The 13,661-nt window shown below is 51.0% G+C and overlaps 1 protein-coding gene across 1 annotated transcript in view; it reads right to left on the bottom strand.

Moving 5' to 3' along the window:
- Nucleotides 1–269: 269 nt before the first annotated feature.
- Nucleotides 270–13,661, bottom strand: part of NRDE2 (NRDE-2, necessary for RNA interference, domain containing) — a 41,894-nt gene continuing 28,502 nt past the window's right edge. Inside the window, exons 9-14 of the mRNA XM_036264659.1 lie at nucleotides 11,623–11,798; nucleotides 9,532–9,918; nucleotides 7,524–8,455; nucleotides 6,719–6,857; nucleotides 1,447–1,518; nucleotides 270–958 (exon numbers count right to left, since the gene is read on the bottom strand). Coding sequence (XP_036120552.1) covers nucleotides 833–958; nucleotides 1,447–1,518; nucleotides 6,719–6,857; nucleotides 7,524–8,455; nucleotides 9,532–9,918; nucleotides 11,623–11,798 — 1,832 coding nt within the window. The 3' untranslated portion in view covers nucleotides 270–832. The remainder of the gene's footprint in view (nucleotides 959–1,446; nucleotides 1,519–6,718; nucleotides 6,858–7,523; nucleotides 8,456–9,531; nucleotides 9,919–11,622; nucleotides 11,799–13,661) is intronic.

Raw genomic sequence — 13,661 nt, forward strand, 5'->3', positions numbered from 1 at the left:
TCTGAATGCAGATTCTGACTCAGCAGAGCTGGGGCGTGGCCTGAGCCTGCATTTCTAACAAGCTCCCAGGTGCTGCTGCTGGTCCACAGATGGAGGCATCACCGACTGAGAAGGCTTAGGGGACAATAAGAAACTAAATACAGCCCGGCCAGGGTGGCTTGGTTGAGCATCGACCCATACACCAAGAGGTTGGGTTCAATTCCTGGTTAGGGCACATGCCCAGGTTGTGGGGGGCATGCAGGAGGCAGCCAATCAATGTTTCCATCTCTCTTTCCCTCTCCCTTCCGCTCTAAAATCAATAAAGAAAAAAAAAATTAAAAACAAAACCCCAAGTTTTAAATGACTCTCGACTGCTCTGGTCTGAAGATGAGGCAAAATCTGCTCTCCTGCTAACCAGCCCTGCAGGAGGAGGTCCCAGTATTGAGTAACCAGACCTTTCTTACTGTGACTGCAAAACCCAAAAGACTGGGCAAGGACCACCATGGATGCCACCTGAGTGGGTACATTCAGTGGCAGGGCTGGCACTGGCCAGGCAGAGGAGCAGAACAGCTCACACACACCAACCACACAGGTTTAATTACACATAGCCTGATTCATTCTTGTCTGTACACAGATTCACATATATAACATGTAAAACGGGAGCTTGTGTGTCATTTGCACATTCAGAAAATGTATGAGAGATGAGTGACTGACAACCCAGACATTATCTAGAAGAAACTTTAAAAACAGGTCTGCTGACATGCTCGCACGCGTGTATCACCATCTCTGGCTCACCCTGCCCCCACAGGGCAGGCAACGTGGCCTCGGAGGGGGTCCCCACGCCCCCGGGCCTCTAGTCCTCAAGCAGAAGCTCCAGCTCCTCCATGGGCAGGCGCACCCGGAGCTCCTTCTCGGTCATCAGGTCCAGGATCTCCTGCATCTCATCGGGGAAGTACTCCACGGCATCCATGTACAGCACCTAGGGCGGGAGAGCCAGCGCCCTGGTCACCAGCCACTCCTGTTCCAGCAAGCCTGCCCTGCTGCCCCTCCACTGTCCTGACTCACCCGCAGCCCCTTGGCACACTTCAGGAAGGGCACTGAACTCGGGCACAGTGAAAGGGAGCGGACCAAAGTGGGACAGAACTGACTGGTGGACAGGGCAGTCACCACCAACTTGACTGCTGAGCGTCTGACCTGGGCTCTGCAGGGCAGACCTGGGACACAGCGCCAATGCTTGCAGCTTCTGGGCTGAGCTCCGGGCAAATGGGGAACCCAGCTGCCCACAGCAACCCCCTGAAACAGCTCCACCGCAGACAGGAAACGCGCACTGGCTCGGGGCAGTTCCGCTGAGAAAGGCCTGGATGTGCCCTGGCTCCGACAGTACAGGCCAGGCAGACACATGGGTGACCTGACTCTTGGCAGGAAGGTCCCTGGACAATGGGAGACACCACAGTCTTTAGAACTTACCTTTGCCCAAGGACAATTTTGAAGTGCTTTGTAGAATACACCTTTGCTTCTTTCCTTATTTCCTAACGAAACCTGAGGTGAGGGGTAAACACAGAGAAAATTAATTGTACCAGGTAGGCTAAGGCTAAAGAGACCACCCCTGTTCTGCCCCACACAGGGGCTCCTCAGCGGGAGTCAGCCACCCTGTGAGGACACCCTCCAGTGGCTACTGGGTGTCTACGCACCATGGGACGCTCGCTACTAGGGCCACTGCTGTGTGGGGGTCAATCCCTCCACTAACAAGCCCAGAGTGCTGACTTTTGACACTCCGACTGGACTTATCTCCTTTCCTGTGGCCCTCACACCTTTCATTACCATCCGTGCTGGGAACCCTTAAGGCTTCCTGTGTGAGATAAGACTGATGACTACACAGAGAAAATGCTTTAACGCCAAAAAATCTTCAGTCTTGCTCAGCCGGTGGGGCTCAGTGGTTGAGCGTCAACCCATGCACCAAGAGGTTGCCGGTTCAATTCTCGGTCAAGGTACATGCATAGGTTGTGGGCCTGATCCCCAGTGTGCAGCATGCAGGAGGCGGCCAATTGATGTTCTCTCTCATCATGTTTCCATCTCTCCCTTCCTCTCTAAAATCAATATAGAAAAAAAATATATTAAAAAAATAAAATCCTATCTCAGCTCACAGACACACACTCTATTCCATACCCACTTGGGATCCAGAATGGCATGTGGCCTCCCACTGGGGCCTCTCCCACGCCCCAGGGAAGGGAGCTGTCGCTGGGCACGCACAGTCCACCCAGGCAGCTCCCAGGCTGGCAGGTGTCTGCAGCTGTTAGTGGGCACAAGCCAAGCTCATGGAGCTGAAGTCTGTTTCTGCACTTTCCACCCAGCCACCTCCTCCAGACTTTCCGTTCCCGCAGGAGAACATTCTAGGGGTTGGGTCAACCTTTCCCATTTTTCAGGTTCACCCCGCTCACCAAAACTGTACCTTGGGACTAGAACAATCTGTGATAACCTGCTTCAGCAGCGCTCAGGCCTTCGCCCCCTCCTCCGCACGGGACCCGCTCCCCTCCCTCACCCCCCCCTCCTCCGCACGGGACCCGCTCCCCTCCCTCACCCCCCCTCCTCCGCACGGGACCCGCTCCCCTCCCTCACCCCCCCTCCTCCGCACGGGACCCGCTCCCCTCCCTCACCCCCCCCTCCTCCGCACGGGACCCGCTCCCCTCCCTCAACCCCCCTCCTCCGCACGGGACCCGCTCCCCTCCCTCACCCCCCCCTCCTCCGCACGGGACCCGCTCCCCTCCCTCAACCCCCCTCCGCACGGGACCCGCTCCCCTCCCTCACCCCCCCCTCCTCCGCACGGGACCCGCTCCCCTCCCTCACCCCCCCTCCTCCGCACGGGACCCGCTCCCCTCCCTCAACCCCCCTCCGCACGGGACCCGCTCCCCTCCCTCACCCCCCCTCCTCCGCACGGGACCCGCTCCCCTCCCCCCCTTCCACACGGGACCGGCCCCGCCCTGGCCTTAGCCTCGGCCACTCCGGGGCGGACACTGAACTGAGACCCCAGCAGCCAGGGTGAGCTGTCCTTCCCTTGCACGACGACATACTTCAGTGTCCTCTCCTAAAATACTGACCAAACTTAAGAGGGTTTCCCTCGCTTTTGAAAGAAGGGACTGTGCCTCTGTACTTTCTCACCCACTATGAGACCCACAGACAGCCCGGGACCCCAGCGGATCCAGGCAGGACGCCGGCCGGCTGGCCGAGACCCGGAAGGCGGGGCAGGCGGAGGCTGGGCGTGGCCGCGTGCTGCTCAGGAGGTCACCCTCTTCACCCTCTTCACCCTCTAGGACGCCGGATGGGTCCCCCCTCCGGACAGCCGAGCTGCAGGGGAAGGAGGGCCCAGGAGCAGATCTGGCTACACGGCCCGGCCTCGCCTAGCCCTCCTCACCCTGACCAACCCCGACTCCTCCCGCTTTCCCGAGTCGGGCTGAAGTCCACCGGCGGTGACTCCCGTCACCCGTGGCCCACGGGCGTGACCGCCGGAGGCGTGTCTCCTAGGCAGACGGAATGGCTCGGGACGCCAGGACGAGGCACAGCGGGCAGGCGCGGCCGCCGACCCGTCTCTGGAGCTAAGCCGCACACCACGCGGAGGGCTCGGCAAGCGAGACCCTCGTGAACAGACGACAGGAGTCGGCACGCCGTGGCCAGCTGCCAGTCCCGGGCTGGCTCGGCAACTCCCAGCACGGCGGGGCCGGGAGAGGGACAGGCCGTGTGGGCCTGCTGCCCGCCCTTCCGGAGCACACGTGGCGGGCTCTGTGCTCAGGGGCTGGCTGGTGCTTAGTGACCACCTGCTTGGCATCTCTGTGCCTGCTCATCTGCCTGCCTCCTCCACAGGGGAGGCAACATCTCTAAGAAATGAGCAGGCTGGCCCGACCAGTGTGGCTCGGCGGACTGCGGTTGTCCCATGGACTGAGCCGTCCGCTTGGATTCCCGGTCAGGGCACACGCCTGGGCTGCGGGCTCCATCCCCAGTAGGAGGCGTGCAGGAGGCAGCCGACGGATATTTCTCTCTCTCCCTTCTTCTCTCTCAAAAACCAATAAAAGCATTTTTAAAATAAAGAAGAAACGAGAAAGCTGGAGGTCTTTCACAAATTTGATTCTCTTTTCTTAACCGAGTATAAACCAATCTGAGCAACTGTTAGTTTCTACAATCTTTGAAAAAATAATCTGACAAAATTGTTATCAAATCCTCCCCCAAATAAATCTAGGATACTTTATCCGAGTATTCTTAAGGGGAGGCTGCCCTACTGCTGGAGGCTTACTCCTTCGCCTCTGGAAAGGGAACCGAGAGGATTCTTTCCCCTCCCACCAGCTCTTGTAAATGGTCTCTCAACACCTTCCAACTCTGCCAGCCGTCATCGACAAAGCGGGAAGAATCACACTGGAGAAAATACAATCGGATGATTCCAAGGTGGAAATGCCACCGGCCCCTTTCTGTGCATTAAGACTCCTCTCATCAGGCCCATGGGATCATCTAACTGGCTGACATACTTCATGTACCCCTTTATTGTGTAGGCTGATGATCAAAGTAAAGAACTCTAAGAATCTTCAAAATAACTGTGATTTTATCCAAAACAGTTTGGCTGAAAGTGCTAATGGGTGTGCAGAACAGCACACCTGGAAGATTCCTTCAAAACAGGCTTTAAACTAAGGTCCAACCCTAGTGGAGTTCAGCTGCTTTTTGTGCACGTTTTTCCTCCATATTCTCCATGGCCAACAGTAAGTTTTAATTTCTTCGATTTCGCAGGGGAAGAACATAAGCAAATACCCTTGCATGCATGTAAGCAGCCAGTCAGTGTGCACATGCACACGGGAAGGCACAAGGCACAGAAGCAATCACAACCCTCTCCATGGAGCCTACACACTGCCTTTTGGCCCAATTTGTGTGGGTTTTTTTTTAAAGTTTTTTACTTACTGATTTTAGAGAGAGAAAAAGTGAGAGGGGGAGAGAGAAACATCAATGAGAGACAACATTGAACGGCTGCCTCCTGCATGCCCCCCATTGGGGTTTGGCCCACAACCTGGGCATGTGCCCTGACTGGGAATCAAACCGGTGACCTCTTGGTGCATGGGTGACGCTCAACCACTGAGCCACACTGGCAGGACCCAATTAGGTTTTTTTCACTGTGTGGATCAGAGCTTTGCGAGCCCACCCAGAGGCCTCAGAAGCTGCTCAGGGAAGTCACTGCTCTAATTAACCTTTGGTCCAATGCTAACCTTTCGAAAAAGAGAAATTCCCAAAGGGCCCAATCTTTCTTTCCAAGTCACAAGAACTCTGTCTACAATCCAACCAAATCTGGCTCATGGCAGATTCTCAGTGAAAATTCTGTAAGTTTGCACCTCACCTTATCTATCTTTACTGATCAAAGACGGGAGAAACTAAACCGGCACGTTTTTAAGCTCTCCCTTTTAAATTTAAAGATCTTTTATTTGCTTAGAAAGACGCACAGAATATTAGCGCTGGAAATATTAGGAAGCAACTAATTTGCTCCTTCGGCTGAGGCCTAACAGGAGAGGAGATTCGACTGGATTCCAGTTCTGACGCTGCAAGGGCCACTACCTCTGACGGACAGGCCACAGTGAGCCCCGAACACCACACCAGCAGCTGACCTCTGAAGGTTTCTATGTCACACAAGGGCGTTAAGACAAAATCTGAGCTCTGGGGTCTGCAGAATAAATGTTAAAACACACCAACTTTTGCAGTAGTTAACCTTGATGCCAACTTCTGCCCACAAGGATGTGTCCGTTTATTCCAGGTGTACCAATGAGCTGCTGACATGAGACAGTGTGTCCTCCCTACCACTCAGGCCTTCAAAGGTCAGAGCAGGCACACCCGGATGACTCTATAATCTAGTAAGACAGGGGGGCCCAAACCTCTCCTGACCCCTAACTTACTCTCTGCGCATCTCTGTATACCTGCCTCTGTCATGTCAATTAGAAATGTTCAAATACTCTGATCGACTTTTGAGAATTCATCCCATGGAAATAATCAGAGACGTGAGATTTATGTATAAGGAAGTCACTCCTGACTTCTGAAAGGTACAGTATTTACTGGAGGTCACCTGGACATGACTTAGTAGGCTTGAGCTAAAACAACACTCACATGGCTCAGAAGACTTTCTAAGAAAGCAAACCACGTGGCAGCAAAGTTACAGTCAACGAGGCCCACCCAATGCCAGGCCTTTAACCCAAACCACAGGCAAAGCCAACTTCCAGCTGCGTACGCACGTCAACAAAAATTAAATGGTGTCTCAACATGTTCAATAACTGTGTACTTCTGAGTGAAAACAAAGTTGCTCTGGAAATGTCTAATTTAAAAACCACATTCCAGACAGAATCTTATCTCTTAATAACAAGCAGATTGGGACCTGGAGAGTTAGGAGCAGAATGGCCAAGAATTTAAGTCTCTTTCAAATGAGAGCTCTTGGACCATTTCCAAGTTGTTGACTCAACAACGTCCACTCAGAACCCACGTAAGTTCCGCAGCACCAGAACACCCAGTAACTACTCCCTGTCATTCTACCAAATACCCTGAGTAAAACTGCAACTTGCAACCCCTTCCCAAGTCCCCAGGGACCTCCATGACCCCGTCCAGGGAGGGGAAGGAAAGGGGAGCGCCTCCCAGCCTTCCCGTGCAGCGGCTGCTGGACACACTTTCTCACTCATGAAGGAAGAAGTAGAGTTCTGCAGGAACACAAAAACTCAAAGTATTTTCTTACCAAAAAATTCAAATACATCCTCCACAGTAAGGGGCACTGGCTGCCGTGGTCACTGCGGATTGCATTTTCAAACAGGGCTCTGATCCGGTGCGTCAAGCCAGTCTCGGGAATTGTGGCGTAGACCTCTCTGCCATCTACCCTGCAAGACAAAGGCTCATTCATGAAACTCCAGGACCAGTCCTCACACCGACACTGCAGGAGGCAGAGATGTGTCAGGGACAATGAACATCAGCAACAACTGATCAGAGCTTGTCCCAGGAGGGGCTGTCCCTCAGAGGTGGGAGCTGGGGGTGTGGAGAACAGATATGATGCGGTTCCTCCAAGGCCAGAGGAAGGCAGTGTCCAGGGGTCTGTGGTTTCTACATCATGGTGAGTCTGCCTGGAAGTCACACACCAAGTCCTTGCTTCTCGGGAACCTATTAGAGAGGTGAAGTGACGTGTCTAAGGTTATAGCTGATAAATTGAAGAGCAGAGATGTGAACCCAGAGTCCAACTCCAGAGCTTGTGCTCATACCCATTATACTTTTACTACAGCTTCTCGGACACTTGACGGCCTGACACTCACCACCCACGTACCATAAGCCATGTACAGGATCCCAAATAGCATGACCTAGGAAGACAGCCACAAAGCCTCTAATGCAAGATGTTGCTACTTGCAGGTCTGTCTCTGTCTGACATGCTCCTCTACAACACCTAGACACCCACACTGGACTGCATTCACTTCTGTACTCTTGAGGCCTACAGGGTGTGGGAGCACAGCACATGTCAAGGTTGTGGACACAAGAATAAGATGATTTGTAATTACCTCTGAACAGTTTCCACCAGTCTTTTCCTCATTTTCTCAGCTTCAATAGCAAACAACCAAGGCTCCAAGGGTTTCGCAGACCTGGCAACTGCATTAAAAAATCTCCTGGTCTTACTGGCACTGTGGGACTTGTTCTGAATCTGTACATAAGACCTCCAAAGGACCTGGTTGCCCGGATATAGCTGGAGAGCCTCTGAGAGCGCCTGTCGCAGCGGAGCCAGAGGGTAAACACTGACTTTCATGTGGAATCTGAGCAGGCTCGTGTGCATCAGTGTGACAGCCTCGAGAACGCTGCTCACACTCGGGGGGCTGGCACTGTCCTCCAGGGCCGGACCTTCTGGGGAAACAGTGCTCTTTAGTTTTGCAAACACCTGCTCGTATATCCGCACTGCGGCATCAATCCCCAGAGTCAAGTACTGGAAGAGCATAAAGCATTTAACCACACTAACTAGGTGGCTGAGGGAATCGGCGGTGGCAGCTGGATCGGAGACATGGCTCTCACCCAAACAGTCTTGCAGTGTGTGTTCATAAGCCTTCCGAGCTTTCAAAATGCGAATGGCCAGGACCTGCCCGGTGTAGGGCCCATAGGGACTGTTCTCAGCCAGGCTGGTTAATATGTGAACAGCTGGGGCCGCAGTGGCCCCTCTCAGGTCTGGTGCCAGCTCCAGCTCCAGCTCCGCATACAGCAGACTGAGCTCACAGACCTCCGGGTCCTTCAGCTCTCCACTGCCTGCCATGCTCAGTGCTGTATCAAAAACTTTTCTGGCGTCCTCTGTGTTGCCCAGCAACCACTCCAGATGTGCATACTGCTTCCAGAGGCAAAAGTTGTTCCGGTTTTCTGGCTCCTTAAGGAGATTCTTGGCTAGTTTTTTGCAGTTCTTACCTCTTGACTTTAACCTCTTCTTGTTTTTAGTGAGCAGATACCAAATAACCTGGAGGCAAAAAGGAAAGAATGACTCCAAGTGCTCTGTGATTTTACAGCAACCCCGCTGTACTGTCAGCTTGAGAAAGCCACACAGGCGTCTACTGCCTGCCTTCATCACTTGCCTGGTAAACACTTAAGCTCTCTGGGCCAGGAAACAAAACAGGATTTTCTGCTGGTCTTACTGGCACTGTGGGACTTGTTCTGAATATGTACATAAGACCTCCAAAGAATCCGCCACAAGAATCTCCCCAAAACACATCCAGGTTTCCATCTGAAACCTCCCAAAACAAGGCTTACATACTCCAAATATTCTCCAAAGAGAGGCGGCCATCCAATTTTATCAGACATTATTTTAATAATATAACCTGGTGTGTGCAATCCCTAAAGCGTCAGAAATTTGGGTGTTAAGAGTCTATAATAACTGCCCTGGCTGGTTTGGTTCAGCAGTTAGAGCATCGGCCTGCAGTCCAAGGAGTCACATGTTCGATTCCAGCCAAGGGCATGTACCTTGGTTGTAGTTTGTCCCCGGCCCTGGTTGGGGTTGTGCAGGAGGCAACCAATCAATGTGTCCCTCTCACATCGATGTTTCTCTCTCTCTCTCTCTCTCCCACTCCCACTCTATTTGTAGATATTTGAGAAAATATTCAAGGGTGAGGATTGAAAAAAAAGAAAGAAAAAAAGAGTCTATACTAACTTGTGACCAGCAGAGGGCAGAAGAGTCCATCCTAGATGAATTTTCCAGCAGATAACAGATAAAAAAGAGCAGGGTAAGTAGCTTATTTGATCTATTTAGTAAGTCCCTAAATCCTCTAACCCTCTTTAAGCTTAAACTTAGTTCTTAGCACTAACAGCTCACATAATCACAGGCACTTGGTAATATAAGACTCAACAGAAACAGCCCCAAATCACTCCTGCTTTCTCTTCACTGTGGCCCCTCAGAGGGGGCAGCCACACACTAGATGCCTTTGGGGTCCCCGAAGGAGGTGCTGTGGCCCAGCTGGAGAACATTAAGAGCCTGCTAGTCCCTTTATAAACACAGACACAAAAAAAGGCCCCACACAGGGGAGGAGGGGCCGGAGTTACCTTTGCGATCTCATACCGTAACCAGGAGGAGCAGAGCTGAGACCTCTCCCTGCCTGAAAACAAAGGCATCACCAGGTGGAAGATGTTTCGGATGAACTCCTCGCCCTCTCGGCTGTGACCCCTGGTCCAGTGCCGGCAGCCCAACTGGTCCGTGCGACCGACACAGCTGACCCCGGAAAACGAAAGGTTAAGAAAAGTCAATGGGTATTCGTCATAAAGTCCGTTATCAAAGATGCTGTTCTCATCCATAGCCAGATAGAGGCAGGAGGCTGGAGGGCTGAAGCGAGAAGGCACACCCAAGAACTGCAGAAAGGCCGCAACCAGCTGGAACTGAAGATCTGGTCTGGAGAGTCGGATTAGAGATTGTCCAATATCATCAAACAACACCTGCAATAAAGAGAAAATGAAGTGACCTGTTCTGGAGCTTGGTTTATTTATTTACTGCAATAAACAAATAAAAAAGCCTTCACAATTTTCCCACATCTCTCTTCATATGCATGTGTAATGATTCAGCATCATACAATTTTAAACAGACAGGAGCTAGGTTTCTGCAAGATGCAAAAAAGCTAGAGGCCTCCCAAGGCAACCCAGAGAGCTGCAGCGTAAGTGCTGGGAGCCCTGCGATGCTGCTGGGATTCCCACCCTCCTGGGGACTCTCGGAAGGAGGGAGATCCGTGAGCAGGCTGAAGCCAAAGATCTTCCAAGTACCCTGTTAGAGTCAAAGAAAATCTAGAGCCATATTCACTTCTGAAAGCATACACAACTGCTTTGTAGTTCCAAGTGTACTTTTTTTTTTAACATAAAAGAAAAAACTATTATTTTGTGGGTTTTTCTGCACAAAACTGCTTCAGGAAATGAAAAATATGCTCAGAAATAGGTAAACAGCAGCAAGGTGGGAAGAAAGCTACAGGAGCAATGGACTATGATAAGAGCAATTATAAGAGCCTAATCCTAACTGTGAGTGTTTGTAGCTGACTTCAGGTAAAGGCAAGGCCACGGAGACTACCCTTTGTCTCAAGGTCCTGCGAACCTGATTGGTCTTTGTGGCTCTGCGCAACAGGGACTGCCTGGAGTCGACTAATCAAAACCATAAATTAGTCAGAAATCTTCTCCAGGCTTTGAGTAGAGAAAAAAGCTAAGCGACAAGAAACTGCTCACAGTAGTCAGCTCCAGAAATGAGCCTGCAGGAAACTGCCAAGCTTCAGCCAGGAGAGGGAGCTCACATGCAAACTCACCTCACCACAGTCACCCTGGCCAGGCACTGGTGCTGAACAGGCAAACAACTCCACCCTCAAGGCATGTAACAGGTACAGAGCCACAGACAACAAAGCCTGCCCAAGCTGACAAGCCTTGCAACTGTGAGAACCTCAGTCTATACCTATACCATGTTGCATGCAGAGCGATATAATGTTATCTTGTGAAACTGGGTCAATTCCAGGTATCAAAAAGAGTATTTTCCTTTATTTTAAAAGAAAATGTCCAGAGCTGCTGGCCACTAGACAGAACAGCACGCACCAAGTCACGCAGTAACAGTAAATGAGATACTAACGTCAATTAACTGCCTGGCGCGCAGTAGGTGGTAAATGCTAGCTGCTTCTCCAGCAACACAAGCTGTATGCCGCTGGGCCCTAAACGGCCTCTACATCCAGTCCCCTTTCTTCTGGGGTCAAACCTATCTGCTACATTTCTGAAGATAGAAGTAGGGTGGGGAAAGTGAACACAGCTGGGAAACCTAGGATGGTGAGCCTGTGTTTTTAAACCCTGAGCCCTGCAGCTTCCATGCGAAAAAGGAACCGAACCTGGAAGACGATCGCCAGAGGGGTGACCATGAGCGCACACCCTCCTACTCAGGGGCAGGCCCTATCTGGTCAAGTGCCTCTATGCTCCACATCACCAGCAGCCAGTGAAATTCTGCCCTGATTTTCAGAAAGAGGAAAGTTCCCACAGACAGAACAGGAGCCAGGCGAGCACCTCCTGAGCCAGGCAAGTGCTCGAGAGCCCAACAACCTTCTTCTGGGCACCCAAACCCAGTGAGAATGGGGGAAGGCAAAGACCCCACAGCTGGTGTCCCTCCTGGGGTGGGGGACTTGCCTGTCTCTCTGGATCCTCACAGTCTTCTTCGGTTTGCTTCTTGGTCTTGTCAGGGCGCCAGGGCCGCCAGTGCCTCTGGTCTCGGGACCGCTCCGCGGCAAGCCAGATCTGCCACCGGGGCAGAGTCTTATCTCTGATCTCCTGGTCATCGTCTTCTGGCTCATCATCATCATCATCTACACAAGAACAGAACTTCTAGATCACCTAACTAGCAAATAAAACCACCATCAGCACCCAATCAACCTGTATGCCAGCTACAGGTGCCAGGTGGCAGGCACCTGGAATGCCAAGATGAGTAAGCTCAGCCTTCTGGAACTCTCAGTGACATTTAGGGACTCTCCTATAATTACAATCAAGTTCCCAGGAAACAACAGTAGGTTAGCTGATGAAGTCAAATTATTTTTAAAGTTATCACACCGATTAAGATGGGCATGACACATCTTCTAGACCAGCACTGACCAACAGAACTTTGTGACGAATGTTCTGTATCTGTGCTGACAGGGTGGCCAAGAGCCACACGGGACTTACTGGGCACCTGAAATGCAGCTGGTAGAAGAAATGAGTTTTTAATTTAATTTTGTTTTAATTAATTTTAATTAAAATAGCCACATGTAGGTAGTGGCTACTATTGGACAACACTGTTCTAGAATGAGGAATGACATTTAATGACAACGTTGGTTTCGATTTCCAGAAGCCATCAGAATTTTCAGCCAGTGGCTTTATGATTATGACTTATGTTCACTTGTTTGTTTTTATCCTCACCCGAGGACATTTTTGCATTTATCTTCAGATAGAGTGGGAGGAAGAGAGAAAGAGAAACATTGACATGGAAGAGACACCTTGGGCAGTTGCCACCCACACAACCCCAACCGGGGCCGGGGACAAACTGCAACCGAGGTACGTGCCCTTAGCGGGAACCAAACCCGGGACTCTGGTCCACAGGCTGACGCTCCAACTGCTGAGCCAAACTGGCCAGGGCCATATGTTCACTTCTTTTTTTTTTTTTTAAAAAAAGGCAAGTCAAGATATCCTTTAGTGATAGCCTTTATCTTCTAGCAATGTACTTGATTTCACTCTGTTTCCTAACTCTGAACAAGCAGAATGAAAAAGGAGAAAAGTCCGAGTCATCAGTTGAGTTCCACGTTTTAAAAGAAACAAACAGGATGTAAAATGGTACAGCCACTCGGAAAGGTCTGGCAGCCTCTCATCCAACTCCACACGCACTTACTAAGACCCACAACTGCACTCTCGGGTGCTGATGCCAGAAAAATGGAAAATGGAAAAACCTTATGTTCACAGGGAAACCTGCCCACCAACACCCACAGCGGCTTTATTCACAACAGCAGAAAACTGGAAACGACAAGACTGTGGCACAGCTATGCCGTGGAATACTACTAAGCAATAAATATGAACAAACAATTAACACACACAGCAATTCGCATGAATCTCGGGGGAATTATGTTAAGTGAAAAGAAGCCAATCTTAACAAGTCACCCAGAAAACAAGTGTGGGCAAGGATGTGGCAAAACTGGGACCTGTGGCTGGTGGTGGCATGTCAACTGGCGCAGCATCTGTTGAAAACAATGCAGCAGTTCCTCCAAGAATGAAACAGAACCCACGAGACCTCGCAATTCCACTCGTGGGTATGCACCCCAAAGAGTGGAAAGCAGGGTCTCAAACAGATATTTGTACACTCATGTTCACAGCATTTTTCACAATTGCCAATAGGTGAAGCAAGTGTCCACAATAGGTGAATGAATAAACACAATGTGATAGCTACATACAGTGTAATGTTATTCAGTCTTAAAAAGGAAGGAAATATTGACAAATGCCACACATTCGATGAACCTTGAGGACATCATGCTAAGTGAAATTAGCCTGTCTGAAAACAACAAATATAGGACTCCACTTATATGAGGTGGTTCCTCAACTAGTCAAATTCGCAGAGCCAAGCAGGGCGGTGGCTGTCAGGGGCTGGGTGGGGAGAGGAAGGAGCAGACAAAGAGTAGAGGAGATGAACAGACGTGATGGCGGTGCCA

This window comes from Molossus molossus, unplaced genomic scaffold (assembly GCF_014108415.1).
Source record: "Molossus molossus isolate mMolMol1 unplaced genomic scaffold, mMolMol1.p scaffold_m16_p_1, whole genome shotgun sequence".
Lineage (NCBI taxonomy): Eukaryota > Metazoa > Chordata > Mammalia > Chiroptera > Molossidae > Molossus > Molossus molossus.